The 16701-nt window shown below is 42.6% G+C and overlaps 1 protein-coding gene across 3 annotated transcripts in view; it reads left to right on the top strand.

Moving 5' to 3' along the window:
• Nucleotides 1–944: 944 nt before the first annotated feature.
• The window catches only part of GRM7 (glutamate receptor, metabotropic 7), a 919719-nt gene continuing 903962 nt past the window's right edge, over nt 945–16701 (top strand). For all 3 annotated transcript variants that reach the window (XM_012000647.1, XM_012000645.1, XM_012000644.1), the window contains exon 1: nt 945–1747. In XM_012000647.1, the coding sequence (XP_011856037.1) occupies nt 1229–1747 (519 nt within the window). In that variant the 5' untranslated portion in view covers nt 945–1228. The remainder of the gene's footprint in view (nt 1748–16701) is intronic.

Raw genomic sequence — 16701 nt, 5'->3', positions numbered from 1 at the left:
CCCAATCAATGGGGACACTTCTGCCTGCCCCCTCTTTTTTCTTCCTGCCATCACCTCTTTCCTGCTGTTTCTTACTGGCAAAAACTATCACCAGGTGCACCAGATGCATCTCTGAAAATAGGTAGGAGGGAGACTTACACCTGTCAGTGCTAGAGAAGAAAGTGCTGTCTGCGGAGTTCTCAGTTGTTCCATCTCCGCAGCGAAGTAAAGAGAAGGGATGCGTCCGAGGTTTTTGACACAGACGTGCTGGGGAAACGCGTCAGTTCACGGAGCTCTGACTCTAGTGACTACTGAAGACCAAGGATGCACTCCTATGCCTAGCGTCTCCTCTTGACTTCTGTTTCCCTTCAGCCAAGCTCAGCGCGTGGCCCTGGAGACCCCTTTGGGTGAAGCGTCTTTAAGTCATGAATCAGGCTCCTGTGTGCATGTGTGGCTTTCTTAGCGAGAACTAGCACAGGCGGCTCAGGAGTAGTCTAGCTAGGGTCTTCCCGCGCCCCTCCCTCACTGGTTTCTCTGCCTCTCCCTCGTGTTCTCCCAGATCTAAGAGCCTAGGCTCCGGACCTAGGGTTTGGGAGCAGTCAGCACGACGTCCTCGCCCCATCCCGCGGCTGATGACACCCGTGCCCAGAACGTGGGTGTGGGTAGGGAGGCTTCCACAGTGAGTTGGGGGCGAGGGCTAGGCTCTTATTTGCTCCCCGCAATCCCTAGATTCCCTGGGGACCACGAAACTCCCATTCTGAGGAAACCTCCCCCGATTCCCCAGCCGCCCACCCATTTCCCCCCCTTACCTCAGCACGCAGCCCCTCCCTGCGTGATGATGCAAACCAGTGGGGAGGGCTGGCGCTGGGAAGGGTAGGGAGAGAAGGAGAGCCAGCGAGGGAGGGAGGGAGTGGGAGGAGGAGGAGAGGGAGCCGAACGACCATTTAAAGCGATAGCAATCCCTGCCCTCTCCCCAGTGCTGGGCTGTTGGAGAGAGCGAGCGGCAAGCCGGTGAGCGCGAGCGCGGCGCGCCGGCCGGCTAACCCGAGAGCGCGAGGCGCCCCAGGCTGGCAGGCACCGCGGGACCCCTCACCCACTCTGGTCGCCCCTCCCCGGACTCCCCCACCCTCCGTGCCTGCAGGAGCCCCTGGGCTTTCCCAGAGGAGCTCGCCCTGAGGGGCCCGGACCTCGGCGAGCCCACCACCGTCCCTTCCAGCGCTGCCGCCGCCACCGCAGCAGCCGGAGCAGCATGGTCCAGCTGAGGAAGCTGCTTCGCGTCCTGACTTTGATGAAGTTCCCCTGCTGCGTGCTGGAGGTGCTCCTGTGCGCGCTGGCGGCGGCGGCGCGCGGCCAGGAGATGTACGCCCCGCACTCAATCCGGATCGAGGGGGACGTCACCCTCGGGGGGCTGTTCCCAGTGCACGCCAAGGGTCCCAGCGGAATGCCCTGCGGTGACATCAAGAGGGAGAACGGGATCCACAGGCTGGAAGCGATGCTTTACGCCCTGGACCAGATCAACAGTGATCCCAACCTACTGCCCAACGTGACGCTGGGCGCGCGGATCCTGGACACTTGTTCCAGGGACACTTACGCGCTCGAACAGTCGCTCACTTTCGTCCAGGCGCTCATCCAGAAGGACACCTCCGACGTGCGCTGCACCAACGGCGAACCCCCGGTTTTCGTCAAGCCGGAGAAAGTAGTTGGAGTGATTGGGGCTTCGGGGAGTTCGGTCTCCATCATGGTAGCCAACATCCTGAGGCTCTTCCAGGTAGGGGGGCGCTCCCTCCGGGGCGGAGCACACCGTGGCTACCTGAGCCCTTAACCCTAAAAGCTGGCTTGGACTCCGGTGGTTCGGGTCAGGTCAGCCTTCGCTCATTTCCACCCTGGAGATCCTGCCGAATCCCTCCCACCCCGCCCGAGGAGATACCTTCCCTGCTTGGTTTATTTCCCTTCCATCTCTCCCCTGTCCACGCTCCACTCCATCCGGCTTGACATCCTGGATTTATGGCCCCATTTACAAGAAGCAATCTGCGAAAAACAAGGCGATGATTTAAATAGGTTTGCATTAGGGTGAAATATGGTCCGAAAACAGGCTCGTAAAAGTGCCGGGCTCCTAGGAGAGCTGGTTAGGCGAATGGAATAGGAAAGATGAGACGATGCCTCGAAACCGGGCATTTCCCAACTCCCCAGCTTCCCACCCCCAAGCCAGCCTGCCAACCTGCACTCCCTTGGAAAATTTGGAGACAACCTTAAGGAGGCACTTCTTAAATCGAGGGCTAGGTCTTAACCTAGATATGGATGTTAAGTCCCCATCTCCCTCGGGTCGATTTCCCGACCTGTAGCCAGCCTCCGCAAGAGCCCAGGGCGCGAGGTACTGGGACCTTCCTCAGGTGGAGAGATGCTGCCTGCAGACGTGACCCCCAGTTGGTTTGCTCCAGGCAATATTTTGCACCGTCTAAATTACATTTGCGATCCTGCCACTGGCCGGAGCTGGGCGATCAGCTTTCCACTCCTGCCACTTCAGACCTCAGCCCAGGGATGAGCTCATGCTAACTGCGAAACAAAATCGCTCTCCCTGCCTCCTCCCTCCTCCCCTCCATCACCCACTATCTCCCTGACGCAGACCCCAAGCCAAATCCTTGGCTTGGAGGACGATTCTCGGAGCGAGGCGTGAAGGCGCCCGTTGGGAGGCAGAGGGGTGCGTGGAGCAGGTCTCCGTGGTCCTCCTGCTCCGGTGCCCGGAGGGAGACAGAGAAAAAATGGGAGGAAGGCGGATCCGGGGCCGCTGAGCGGTGGGTTCTACCGCAGTGTTCTCTCGCCTCCTGCTCCAGCAGTCTCTGCCCCATGGCTCCTGAGCTGCACTGGGTAGGAATTAGTGGCTTTGGGGTTTGGAAATTGAGTTTTAGGGTCTCTGTGATTGTAGGTTCCCTCCTCTCTGTCTTTCCCTATATGTGCATCACTCTCTTTTTCTGTCTCTGTCTCCTTGCTGGTTTTTTTTTTCTCTCTCTCTCTATTTTTTCTCTCCCTTTCAACCTCTGCCTCCTTTCCTACTCTGTCTTCACTCCCAAGTTCTTGGTTCATCTCAGTATTAAAATGACCCTTTCCCAATGCATAGCGGCTCTCTACCTGGCTGGTGGTACCCAAACCCAGCTAATCTCTTCGGCAGATGTACATGCCGATCCTGGCACCTTTATGCTCCTCATATCTAGAGAACCGGCCCCTCTCAAGTGCTTTCCCTAAAGGTGTTGGGCTTCAGAAGGGGACTCTGTGAGACCCAGGCTGTCACCACATCACCTCCAGGAATGTGAAGTTTGCATCCAGGAAAGAGGAGTGCCCATCCAAGGCTGCAGCTTGCATAGCCCCTCTGACACTTCCTGAGTGCCATCATGGAAATCCTTGGAGGCTTGCAAACCCAAAAGTGTTCTGGGGCTAGCCATCACTCTGAGTTCCTTGCTTTTGGGAAGAACCTGGCTTGTAGCTGAAACCCAGAGTGCTTCCTTCATCGTTGAGCTTAAAGCTAGACAAGTTGCAGTAGCAGTGCAGGCGGGAGAGGATGTCAGAGACATTACCTGAGAACCACTGGGAGCTGGGGGAGGTGACAGTGTTTTCCCTGTTAGCCCCTGGGATTAAAGGCACAAAATATTTTGTGTTTAGCATTGTAAAATTATTTTGCCTGTTTGTTCACTCACCTGGGCAGTACTGCAGATGAGCCTGTCTCTGTCTGAAAAAAGAGTGAAATGTTAAAGTCAAGAAAGGGATTACAGACTAGGCTAAGGGACTGTGTTTCCTGAAAAAGATTCCAGGGGGAGCTGATTCCTTCTCTGGTGTGTGAACCTGAGGCAACTTGCTAGGGGTTAAAAAGTTGGCGGGGGAGGCGGAGGGCTGGTCTTACATTATTTTCTCCATTCCCTGAGCTGAGGAGGAAGGAACCCAATGTTAGCGTTAGCATTATGGCTTGGGAGTAAAACCATTCGGGGAAAATACTGTCATTTGCCTCTAATTTGTAAATTGCAGCTATTCATGTTGGATTGAATAGCTGAGGGAGAAAGAGCCCCTGGTTTTCACCTGCACTTATTGAGAAGAGGCTGGTAGTCTGAGGAATGCACCAACTTGTAGCTTGGGATGTGTGCAAGCTAGATAAAACAGTTGATTTGTATGTGTCCTGGTTAATCACTGCCCGTGTTGGAATATGTATTTCATATACCAACAATCTCTTCCAGTAACCCTTTTTGCGTGTGATCTTAGAAGCTCCTGTCGTGTAATTCCAGTCCCCAGTTTTCTAGTTTCTATAAGCCTGCAAAATGAGTAGAGAGAATAATGATACACATACCCATTGTTCAAAGCACACTTAGAGGGAGAGAAAAAGGACATAGTGAATCTCCTGTGGGATCGCAAGGTTCAGTTCAATTAAGATTGTCCTATTTAAAAGAAACTCCTCCAAATGATTGAATTCCTAGCTTTCCGGTGGTTTGAGTTTTCTTTTTTCCTCTGGTCCCTGCAGGTTGCTGTAGGGACCATGCCAAACTGATCACTTGAGATATACATTTATAGTGAGATAAGCCTGTAGGCTAGGAGAGGGAATACTTAGGGACTTAAATGGGAGGTGCTGAGCACTGCAGAGAAGGAGCGAGAAATGAAATGGTCATAGATGTAACAAATGCTACTGCCCCCAGCAAAGTCAGGAATAAAGTTCCTTCCTGAAAATTTGGACCTGGGCAAGAATGGACTACTCAGATGTAAATGGTGTCTCTGACTTCGAATTTTCATTTGACTGCTGGGGTACCAGATTGAAGATATGAGCTTAGCAAGTCCTCTTTCTCTCCTCTCTTTACACACTGAGTGGGTTAGTAAATGACATGTCTGAGGACGGGAATCACATCCAGTGGGTCTTCAAATCAATCCAGGAATTTGAGGCTAATGAAATTAGTGTGTGGCCAGGGCTCTGCCAACTAGAATTAAATCACTGCAACTGCCCTGCAATGCATTTTCAGCCTCAAAGAAACATCAGGGAGGAATTTCTGGAGATTTGTTCCTAAGCTTGTGCAAAATAATACTTTTCTAATGCTAAGAAAGATTAAAGATAAATTAATATTGACTATAAGTAACATATTTTTAAAAAATCATCACAGAGTTGGGATGGCTTAAAGTGGAGAGGTTATATAATATGGTGACCAATAGATAAATCTCCTCTGACCACTGTTTTATGGGCAATAAGTAAGATATATTATAGCAGAAAGTAATGGGAACATTTTAATTCAAGGCTTCTCTGTTATTGACTTGAGAGCAAACACTCCCAGAGTATAAATTACTCTTGCTACATCCTAACTCTGAATGAATAATATTTCATGTGTAGTGACATGGCCTATGCTGTAGATTTGGAATTGAATGGCATCTGATTCAGGCAGGTGGATTTTTTTTTCTCCCAAAGCAAGTAGCTGGAAAAAGTGGTCAACTCTATCCTTGTTGGAGCATAATGCAAATCTAAGTCTGTGGACCTTATACCATAAATGAAATGCTTTAGTAAATGTGTCAATGTTTTCCTTCTGTTAATTGAAATTTGAATGTAATATCAAACTTTTGGGATAATATTTTATACATAAATACCTAGATTTTTTTTTTTCATTTTCTCTCTCTCCATCTTATGTAATCCTATCGCGCTGAGCACATAGGGTGGTGTGGTATTACTACAGTGGTGAAATTTATTAAAAAAAACAACTTTAACCTACGCTTTTTATAATTTCCTAAGTATAGGTGTCACTGCCATTTGGAATAGTCTCTATAACAATCTCTGCCTCCACATTTGCTGTGTTTTAGGAAATTTGCCTAACAGATGGTGAGTGGGAAACTTTTAAAGGGGCATTTTTAAAAAGAGCAGAGGGAAGGAATGAAGACATGCACATATTATATTTGAAGACATCTCCACGTGTATTTCTTGTATACACACCCATGCAATTAAGATGTCTTCGGGCATTTTTCTCCTTAAGAATACTTGAAACAGTAAATACATTTACTTCAACTTCATGAACATTTGGAGATTAACAAATGACAAGTGCTGTATTTCTTACATATATACAGGTTATATCATAGGTTTAAAAGACCATACTTGGATTATACAGTGTGTTTTAGTCGCAATCCTGCCGTTAACTGGCTAAGTTACCCTAAATAAATCTCTTACTTTTTCTAGGCCTCATTTTCCTTATCTGATTTTTTTTTTTTTTCTTTAAAAATGTGGTTTCTAAAAGTCTGTAATCTTTTTTGTTTAGCTTGGAAAAAAACTCTTGTCAAAACTGTCTTTGCATTTCCAGCTCCCACTTTTGGTGAGTTTGTAGGAACTTTTAAAATATATTTTCATACAGCTGTCTTGGTCATTACTAGTCAAGTTAATTTCTATATTCAGACTGCTTCTATATTATTTTACAATTAACTTCTCAATAATATATATCAAGGCTGCTGGTAGGGAAAATGATCTCTCAGGTCAGCTTACTGCATGTTCATAAGACACAAGGCAGGGAGTGAGAACTGTGGAATTTACAGTAGCAGCAAGCTACAGCTTTTGTATCTCCATGTAGTATTCTCATTCATCTTGGAAAAATATCAGACCTTTCTCTCCCCAAACTGAGAAATGATGACATCCCGCCTATCTTCCTGGTCCCAGGGATGAAGTACGTGGCCCAGGTCAAGCAAAGCAGGTGATTGGTTCCTTTGTCATCATTTGACCTCATCCAGGCCAGTTAGAATCTTCCCCAAGATGTTTCTCTCAGAGATGAACGAGAACATTATCTCCTCTCTCTGGAATTTTTAAGCTGGGGAGATGTGATTCTGGGGCTCCCAGTGGCCATCCAACACAAGGAGCAACTTTCTGTAGCGTATAGTCAAGGAGACGTGAGTAGGGCTGAGTGGTGGGAGAGAGGGGGAGCCCTGATGATATTCTGGAACTCCTACATTCAACTATATCCGAATCTAGATGTGTCTGTGAGTTTCTAGGACATGTTATTCTTTGAAATACATTTCTTTTTACTATTTTGAGTTTGATTTTAGCCATGTGCAGTTGAAAGTGTTATAGCAAAAACAGCTGATTTTCTACATTAATGTAAGGTTCACTGACTGGCATTCATTGAGTGAAAAATCTTGCTGTAGATAACACTTTCTTTACTTTAAACATAATTCTTTTAGCTCAGCTTTGGGGCATTCAAAACTCGATGTCCTTCTCTTCCCAACATTTACTGTAATTGCTTTCAGCCTTTGTGATCACATCTTCCCTATCTTGATGCAGTTGAGAGTGAAGGCGGACACTTCTTATGTAAACTGCAGGATATATAGGCCTCCTATTTGAAAGCTTTGGACCCATACTTGGTTCCTTTCATTAAAGCAAATCTTTTGTTGATATCCCCAGGGCACAGAAACATTTTCATAGTATAATGGAATACAAAGTACATTAAACTCCTGGGTCACTCTACAGTAAGCAACAAGCCTAACTCTGCTTCTTGTTCCTTTTTACATTAAGTAGACAATTAAAACAGCTGCAAACATTTCCCAACCACTAAAATGCATATATGATCTCTATGTAAAATGATATTTATGCAACATATAGTCAGTCTGGTTAATTAATGGACCTTTTGTGAATTGACATAGTCAATATATATGTTTTCTGCAATTAAAAAATCAAAACAATAAAATCTATGTACAGGTAAATATCTGTCTGAAAGAGTGTTGAGTCAACCTTCTTCATATTATATTTCCATGTTTGACAAGTAACCTGCTTTCAACTATATTTACGACTAAATGTTTTTTGAATCACATTATTAGATTATAAAGTCAAAAATCAAATATATGAAATTTCAATGATATAGGATATATATCACATTTTATGCAAACAGACTTTCTAATCTTTTTTCAACAAAAGTAGTAGTAACCATAATAATAATTTGAGTCCTTACTATGAGCCACTGTGCCGTGTGCTAAAAGTACTTCATTTCATTTAGTTCTCACAGTAGTCCTGCAATGTACATATTCTTATCCCTGTTGTTCAGCTAAGAAAAGTTATTTTCGTAGCCTGAAGTCACATAGCTGGTAAGTGGCAAAGTCTGGATTCAAACTTAATTTTGTCTGACAACAAACCACTATGTATACTGCTCAATTGTTGCACAAACGCATAAATGCTTAAAGTAATTGCAGATATTCCTATCCTGAATTTATAGTGGTTTAAAGACATCACAGTTGCTGATTGCTTAACCATATCTATTTACAGAAATATATGTTTTATTTTAATCCTAAAACAAGATTAACTTTGTAGGCCCATAGAAACTTGAGCACACAAACCCTTACCTCCAAATAAAAAAAATGCTTGTTCTCCATTATGCAACAAGTAGCCCCGTATGCAGGAAATAAATATACAGTAGACTTTTCATTCAAATAAATGAGAAAAGATGTTTCATCTTGTCTTGATTCAGTAGCCACCATTACAGATCATGATGGCTCTTTCTAAACTTTATTTCATTCACTCCACTCTTTCTACAAACCTCAAGTGAGGAAATCCATCATTCAGATATATGTGCAGAGTGAGAGGACTGTATTAATACAATTGCTAAAAGTCAGCTTGATAGAGCACAGGAAATACATCCTAATAAATGCAACGTTAATGTTTGTGTGGCCCGTGGAGGGAAGGGTAGGAGAGTTTTCAGTTTAATGGGTTATTTTGCCTCTTGCTGTAAAAGAGCTGAAGCTTAATAGTTTTATAATTGGTCATATGCAGAATTCTCCATCTTTGGGTGTTGTGCTTTTGTCATTCCATGGCTGCTGACTCTTTCTTTTATTCTTGATGGAAAGTAGCAAGAAAGTCACTTAAAGGGCTCAGTGTAGTCTTCTGCATTATTGTGTAAATAAAAATATTTCCATTTTTAAAGTGCTCTTTAGTTCATGGTTTAAACTTGACTATGTTCTGAAGGTGCTAGCTCATGCAGACATGGGGGAAGGTTTCCCAGGAGAAAACACACACTCTATCAAAGGAATTATCAGAGTTTCCATGTAGGGGTTAAGAATCAAATTCTGAAGTAAGACAGGCCCGGATTGAAATCCATAGCCTCCACTTACTGCCTGTCTGACGTTGATCAAAAAGGTACCACATCTTTCACCAATTTTCTTACCTTTGGAATGGGTATAAGAAAAATGTACCTGTCTGATAGAGTAATTGCAAGGATTGCATGAAATATGCATGGAAATATTTTAGCACTGAGATTAGCATGTTTAATAAATTTGCAAGCTATGTTAAAGTTATTAGATGGACATCAAGTGTCAATATTGCTTAAATAATCATTATTGCTAATTTTGAATTTTGCTGTTAAATTACCATAATAGTTATGCTGTATTACACTCTTCTCTGTTTCTTCTGCTAAATTGAAAATTTACATATATATATAATTTACATCTATATATATATAGAGAGAGAGAAAGAGCAAAAAAGAACAGTGAGAGAGATAGACAGTGAGAGATACACACACACACACACACAGAGAACATTTTAGTGACATTGCTCAGTGGAGTTAAAATTTTTATAGAACTAATTAAAGGAAATAACGAATTCCATGGACTTCACAGAAAGGCTAAGAGCAGTGGAAGTCTGGCAGCCTCAAGCTTGAATTCCATTGCGGACCCTTTCTATCTGCAGAGCTTTGGGAAAGTTACTTACACTTATAAGCTTTACTCCTTCTTTCCTTATCTTTATTTTTTTTAGAAATATTTATTAAGCACCTTCCATGTGCACTTTTCTAAGTGCTTGGACACCTCAGTAAAAATGTAAAAGCTTTCTCTGTCTCTCCTTTCCTCTTTTTTTTTTCCTTCTCCCTCTCTTCTCTCCCGTTTCCCCCCCTTCCTCCCTCCTCTCTCTCTCAGCTTACACTGTCATGTGTGAAAACAGATGGATGTTATAAATACATCCTATAGATGTTACAAGTTGGTGAACATTATGGGATAAGGAAAAGAGTGTGGAACTTGCTGAAGATTGTTGGGTTGGTAGTGCTAGGGGCTGTAAATGTGACCTCTACTTTTAAGTACGGTAATAGGGTAGATTTGATGAGGTGGCAATTGAGCAAAGACTTGAAGTGAGGGAGTTGGCACAGTGTATTTAGGGGAAGACCACTCCCTGGGAGTAGGAAGGACCAGTGCCAAAACTCCAAGGCAAAAAATGGGCCTGGCATGTTTGAGGAATACTGTGGAAGCCATTGTGGCTGAGTAGAGTCAAGGAGGAAGAAGGGACAGACAGCAGGAGGTCTTGAGGTCACAGATGTGATGGGCCTAGTTCACGCAGGGCTGTCGCAGGCATTTTGTCATTTACTCTGTAGGCAGCTAGTGGTAGAATTTTAGCAGAGGTATGAGATGAACTATCTCTTGTTTGAAAAGGATAACCCTCTGTGGTATTGACAGTAAGGGCAAAGAGTAGAATCACAGAGAACAGAGAGGAGGCATTTCCAGGTAGGATCGATGGTTTGGTGGCTTGAGCTTCTAAGAAGGAGTACATTTTGAAGGTTGAAACAGGATTTCCAGGCAGACAGAATGTGGGCTGTGAAAGAAAGAATGAGATCGAGACCCCTTAACCCAAGATTTTGGGCCTGGGCAACTGGAAAGGTGAGATTATTATCATCTGAAATTGAAAAGATTGAGGTGGAACAGGGTTAGGGGTTAAGGATGAGTTTTGGAGACAGAAGTTTCCAGAAGTCTGCAGGTCTGAAGAAAGATCTGAACTAGAGCTACATTGTGTAAAATGGAGATATTAAGAATAATGATCAGAAAGGTTTATTTTAAAGATTAAATGAGGAAATGGAATTAGCACTGTAGGTTCTAAAAACACTGAGCAATTAGTGAAAAATAATTATCTGAAATGAAAAGAAATTCCTGTAGTTTGTTTCTGCAGTAAAGCTGAACAAAACGATATCTTATTATTTTAATAATATTTGTGACACAATTATTCTGGTCACACACCATAACTATAAACATTTAGAAGAAACATTTCAGTTTCCTATGTTTCTCCCTCATGTTGTAATTGCAACCATATTTTGTAAGGTTTAAGTTAGTTGTGATAGGGTGGCTCTTTAATGAGAATCAATTCTGAACTACTTAGTTAATGCAATAATACACTATTATTATTATTTTATGCTCTTCATTAAACTTAGTTGAAAATTTGTCATCACTGATACACATGATGAAATTTAGGTAGTTACACAGGTATTTAAGAAAAAAATAAGGGGCTTATCTTAAAATGTGCATATGCATACTTACTTTCAACAATTTCTCCAGGTATTTCATGTATTTCCTTGAATTTTTAAATTAAAAATATGATGGGAAAATTTTATCTCATAGATTGTAAGCTCCCTTTAGTTATTTGAAAACCATTAAACAGCTTTTGTGGCTTAACCAAAATTCTGTTCCCTTTTCCTTTAGTTACCAGATACTGGTCTAAGCATGTACTTACAATAAAAATGCATGACCATGTTGTCTCGACACATCTATAATTTTATTTTAACACTATCATTATGTAAGCTATATTTTAATTGTAATTATAACACATTTTATATCAACACACATCCATTTCTAGTGTTCAGGGGGAAAGCAGCGTGTAGTAAATTTTATCAAAATATAGCTTCTGAAGAACGGAACAGAGGGTAATTGTGTAATTCTGTATTTACCATAATTAAGTTCAGTAGAGTTGGCATAATAAAATTAAGACTAAAAAAACAAATCCCCAAACCATTGAGGCACCATAGCTCCCACTCCTCCACCCCTTTCCATATCAGAGAACACAGACTTAGCATCTTTCTGTATAGAAATCAAGAAAAAACAGGCAGGTAAATGAATGATAGGCATGAGAAGAGTGGAACTATAGAAAGAGACATGGAAATGAAATGTTACTTTTGGATTTGGGAGGCGTGAAAGACCCACTAGTTTGTATGTCTACTGGGACCACACTTTCTGAAACAGTTGAGCTAAAGGTAAAAAATGCTGTCCTGCCATCCTTATGAAGAGGGACATACTTAGATGCTAATCATTGCACCCTGTTTCATTGAGAAGATTATCACAAAAACTCTATTATATGAGGCAAAGTACATTGTTTTGAAATGATGCCATTTCCTCAACTTCCACTCTCCAAGCTTGCATGCTCACATTCTCTCTCTCTCTCTCTCTCACTCTCAATCTTGCTCTTTGTCTGCCTTGATCTCACTCTCTCTCTGTTTCATGGATTATTTAAGTCTGGAGTGCCAGAATGGCTTATGGGAAAAGATCGTTGTAATTTTTTTAAAAATTATACTTTAAATGCTGGGATACATGTGCAGAATGTTCAGGTTTGTTACAAAGGTATACACGTGCCATGGTGGTTTGCCGCATCCATCAGCTCTTCATCTACATTAGGTATTTCTCCTAATGCTATCCCTCCCCTAGGCCCCCCACCCCCTAACAGGCCCCAGTGTGTGATGTTCCCCTCCCTGTGTCCCTATGTTCTTATTGTTCAACTCCCACTTATGAGTGAGAACATATGGTGTTTGGTTTCCTGTTCCTGTGTTAGTTTGCTGAGAATGATGGTTTCCAACTTCATCCATGTCCCTGCAAAGGACATGAACTCATCCTTTTTTATGGCTATATAGTGTTCTATGGTGTATATGTGGCACATTTTCTTTATCCAGTCTATCATTGATGGGCATTTGGGTTGTTGCAAGTCTTTGCTATTGTAAACAGTGCTGCAATAAACATATGTGTGCATGTGTCTTTACAGTAGAATGATTTATAATCCTTTGTGTATATACCCAGTAATGGGATTGCTGGGTCAAATGGTATTTCTGCTTCTAGATCCTTGAGGAATCACCTTGCTGTCTTCCACAATGGTTGAACTAATTTACACTCCCACCAACATTTTTTTGAGATGACGGAGTCTTGCTGCGTCATACCCTAGAGTGCAGTGGTGCAATCTCAGCTCACTGCAACCTCCACTTCCCAGGTTCAAGCGATTCTCCCACCTCAGTCTCCTGAGTAGCTGGGATTACAGGCACCCACCACCAGGCCTGGCTAATTTTTTGTATTTTTAGTGGAGATGGGATTTCACCATATTGGCCAGGCTGGTCCCGAACTCCCGACCTCAGGTGATGCATCGGTCTTGGCCTCCCAAAGTGCTAGGATTACAGGCTTGAGCCACCGTGACTGGCCAGTAATATAACTATATATACAATATAGCATAGTGGTTAAGAGTGCAGGTGCTGAACATAGTTCAAATTCCTGCTTTCCACTTGCTAACCATGTGAGCTTGAGCAATTTACCTGATTATCAGGACCTCACTATCCCCAATAGTGAAATAATGATAACAGTAGATTCGTCCGCATAGGCCTGTTTTCAGTGTTAAATGAGGTTCTTCATGTCAAGCGCTTAATACAATGCCTACAGCACAGTGAGTTCTGTTATTTATTATTAATAGTATTAGTGTCAGTATTTTTGGCATGTCAGGTACTGTCTTTCCTAGCCTTATTCCATTATCCCCTAACTCCCATTCCTGTCATGCACCCTGTACAAGGGCAGGGTTGTCACAGAGCTTTTGCCTATGGTAGTACCTGACCCCTAGTCATCTCTGAGGTTGGTCCAGTCTCTGGCATTTGTTGCTGCCCATTGGAACAATTCCTGTTTGGAGAAGGGAAGTTGGATGTTAAGGCAAAGCAGGGTGAAAGAGAGATTATTTTATCTCTTGTTCACCTAGGGGATTGAGTGAAATAGTCACACATCAGAAGGAAAATCAGGCAATGGCAAAATGCTTAATTACATAGTTTAGTAATTGAGACCAAGCTGGACAGACTGAATTTTAACTCCTTTCCAGCACATACTGACAGGGAAACTTAGGTGTTTATTGTAACCTCTCTAAGCTTGTGTCTACCTCTGAAAGAAAGAAATAAAGATATTAGGACATACTGCAAACTGTTGTTGTGAACAATGAATAAGTCCTTCTAAAGTACTAGGCACATGCAAGTGCTCAATAAATGTGAGCTGCCATAACTGCTTATAATAACTCATATTATTAGTAAGTAGTTGAACAACTCTGAGATCCTTCCTTTTCTTAAATTGCACATGAACTTTTGGACAACCTGTTTACATTTGTCAAGTGTCACTTATATGAAAAGCCTCAGGAGCCCAGAAGTCTTTAATCTGTCCTCCCAGTCAGAGCTAGCTCTGGGCAGGCCACATCAATACCAACACTACCACCATCATCATTGCCATCATCATTGACCAACTGGTCATATTCAGTACTTTCCGTGTGCCAGATACCAAGCGTGTCCCTATAAATGGATTACGTCATTTTCTTCTCCCACTCAGGTAGGAAAAATTCTTATCATTTTACTGATAGAGACACTGAGGTGTTAAAAGGATAAGCAACTTGACCCTTAGTGAGAGAGACGGAGCTGGGATATTCAAGCCTTTGTCTCTCTGACTTCATGAACCCTTAAATGTTATTATATTACATTCTGGTAAGAAAATCTTCTTTCAGCCAATCCTATAAGAGTAGAGAAGATTCTTGATCTCCATATCTTTCTATTTCCTGTGACACCCTAGCCTCAGTACTAGGAGGTAGTGAAGGGAACTCTTCAAAGACCATTCAAGGAAAACTTACTCCTTTCAGCCTTTCCTGAGTCAACCAATATTTTATTTCCTTCTTAAGAATCCCCACATGTTCCTTTTTGTTAGTTACCTTGACCTTTTAGCATTCTTACATTCTGCACGTGACTCATCCACTCTATTTAAAGTTAATTTATTTGAGGTCAAGTGTGGGTCCTTACTCATCTTGAAGTGCAATTATCCTCTATAGCATCTAACTCTATGCTTTTCATCTTGCAGGACTTCTGCAAATATTTATCTCAGTTTTGTTGAATTGTGCTCATCAACAGTACATTAAAAGTTATGCAGAAAATGCTTTCTCAAAAGGGAAACATTGTAACTAAAATTGTAACTGTTTTTTAAAATAGGATTATCACAGAGGTCTTGGTGCTGCATTTTTTTTTAAGATTGAGTATTTCATATTACCTTATTTTAACACGTACTGATGAGCCTGATGATATGGTTTGGCTGTATCCCCACCACCCAAATCTCACCTTGAATTATAATCCCCATGTGCCGAGGGCGGGGCCAGGTAGAGGTAAATTGAATCATGGGGATGATTTCCCCATACTGTTCTCATGGTAGAGAATAAGTCTCAGGAGATCTGATGCTCTTATAAACGAGAGTTTCTCTGCACAAGCTCTCTTGCCTGCTGTCATGTAAGGTGTGGCTTTGCTCTTCATTCGCCTTCTGCCATGATTGTGAGGTCTCCCCAGCCATGTGGAACTGTGAGTCCATTAAACCTCTTTTCTTTATAAATTACTCAGTCTTGGGTATGTCTTTATTAGCAGTGTGAGAACAGATCAATCACCTGAGATTTTTTTATCAAGCCTACAAATTTTCACCTGCTTATAACTTAGCTTATTGATTATGTCGTTGACTTATCCATTTACAAAAATATTATTTGATCATGCCAGGGGTGAATTAGGGTGGAGGGGTACATCTTAGAACCATAACTTGGTTTTCTAGAAAAGTAACATGAAGAACTGGAGTTCTCTCATATTTCTGCAGAACTTATTAATTGCTAAATTTTTATAATTTTCTTCATTCAGGAATTACAAAACTATCTTAAAAGGGTTTAATCTCAATTTGTTCATCTTCCTCTACTCAGTCTTGATGGAAAGCTAGTAGGATGAATGGAAGAAAGTTATGGCATGGCTGGGCGTGGTGGCTCACGCATGTAACCACAGCACTTTGGGAGGCCAAGGCAGGCGGATCACCTGAGGTCAGGAGTTCAAAACCAGCCTGGCCAACATGGTGAAACCCTGTCTCTACTAAAAATACAAAAATTGTCTGGCTGTGGTGGTGGTTACCTGTAATCCCAGCTACTTAGGAGGCTGAAACACAAGAATTACTTGAACCCAGGAGGTGGAGGTTGCAGTGAGCTGAGATCGCTCCACTGCACTCCAGTCTGGGTGACAGAGCGAGGCTCCATATCAAAAAAAAAAAAAGAGTTATTATGGCATGAATCAAGGGCCACTGAGTAGGAGTCAGGGCTTTGGGCTTTCCTGCTTGTTTGTTTCTCCCCTGTTAATATTAGCTAATGCCTTGAGTGCTTGTTAGCTGCAAGACACTTTGCTGGCCATGGCAAATGGATTGTTTCATCCAAGTTTTTTGAGAGTCATACAGTGAAAATGCATGTTATTATGACCCCCACACTGCACACATGGAGCAGAGTCTTTGAAATGTATATATACTCATGTTAAAATATGATGATGGTGGAACTTGAACTCAGGTCCATGTGACGTACAAGTCAGAGGTCTTTACTAGTAAATTTTCTTTTTCTTTTTTTTTTTTTCTTTTTTTTTTTTTTGAGAAGGAGTCTCGCTCTATCGCCCAGGCTGGAATGCAGTGGCACCATCTCAGCTCACTGCAACCTCTGCCTCCCGGGTTCAAGCAATTCTCCTGCCTCAGCCTCTGGAGAAGCTGGAATTACAGGCACCCATCACCAAGCCCAGCTAATTTTTGTACTTTTAATGGAGACAGAGTTTTGCCATGTTGGCCAGGCTGATCTCAAACTCCTGACCTCGGGTGATCCACCAGCTTCAGCCTTCCCAAGTGCTGAGATTACAGGCCTGAGGCACTCACCCCGGCCTACCACTA

The sequence above is a fragment of the Mandrillus leucophaeus genome, unplaced genomic scaffold, assembly GCF_000951045.1.
Source record: "Mandrillus leucophaeus isolate KB7577 unplaced genomic scaffold, Mleu.le_1.0 Scaffold637, whole genome shotgun sequence".
Taxonomy (NCBI): domain Eukaryota; kingdom Metazoa; phylum Chordata; class Mammalia; order Primates; family Cercopithecidae; genus Mandrillus; species Mandrillus leucophaeus.
This window is presented reverse-complemented; position numbering and strand designations above follow the sequence as displayed.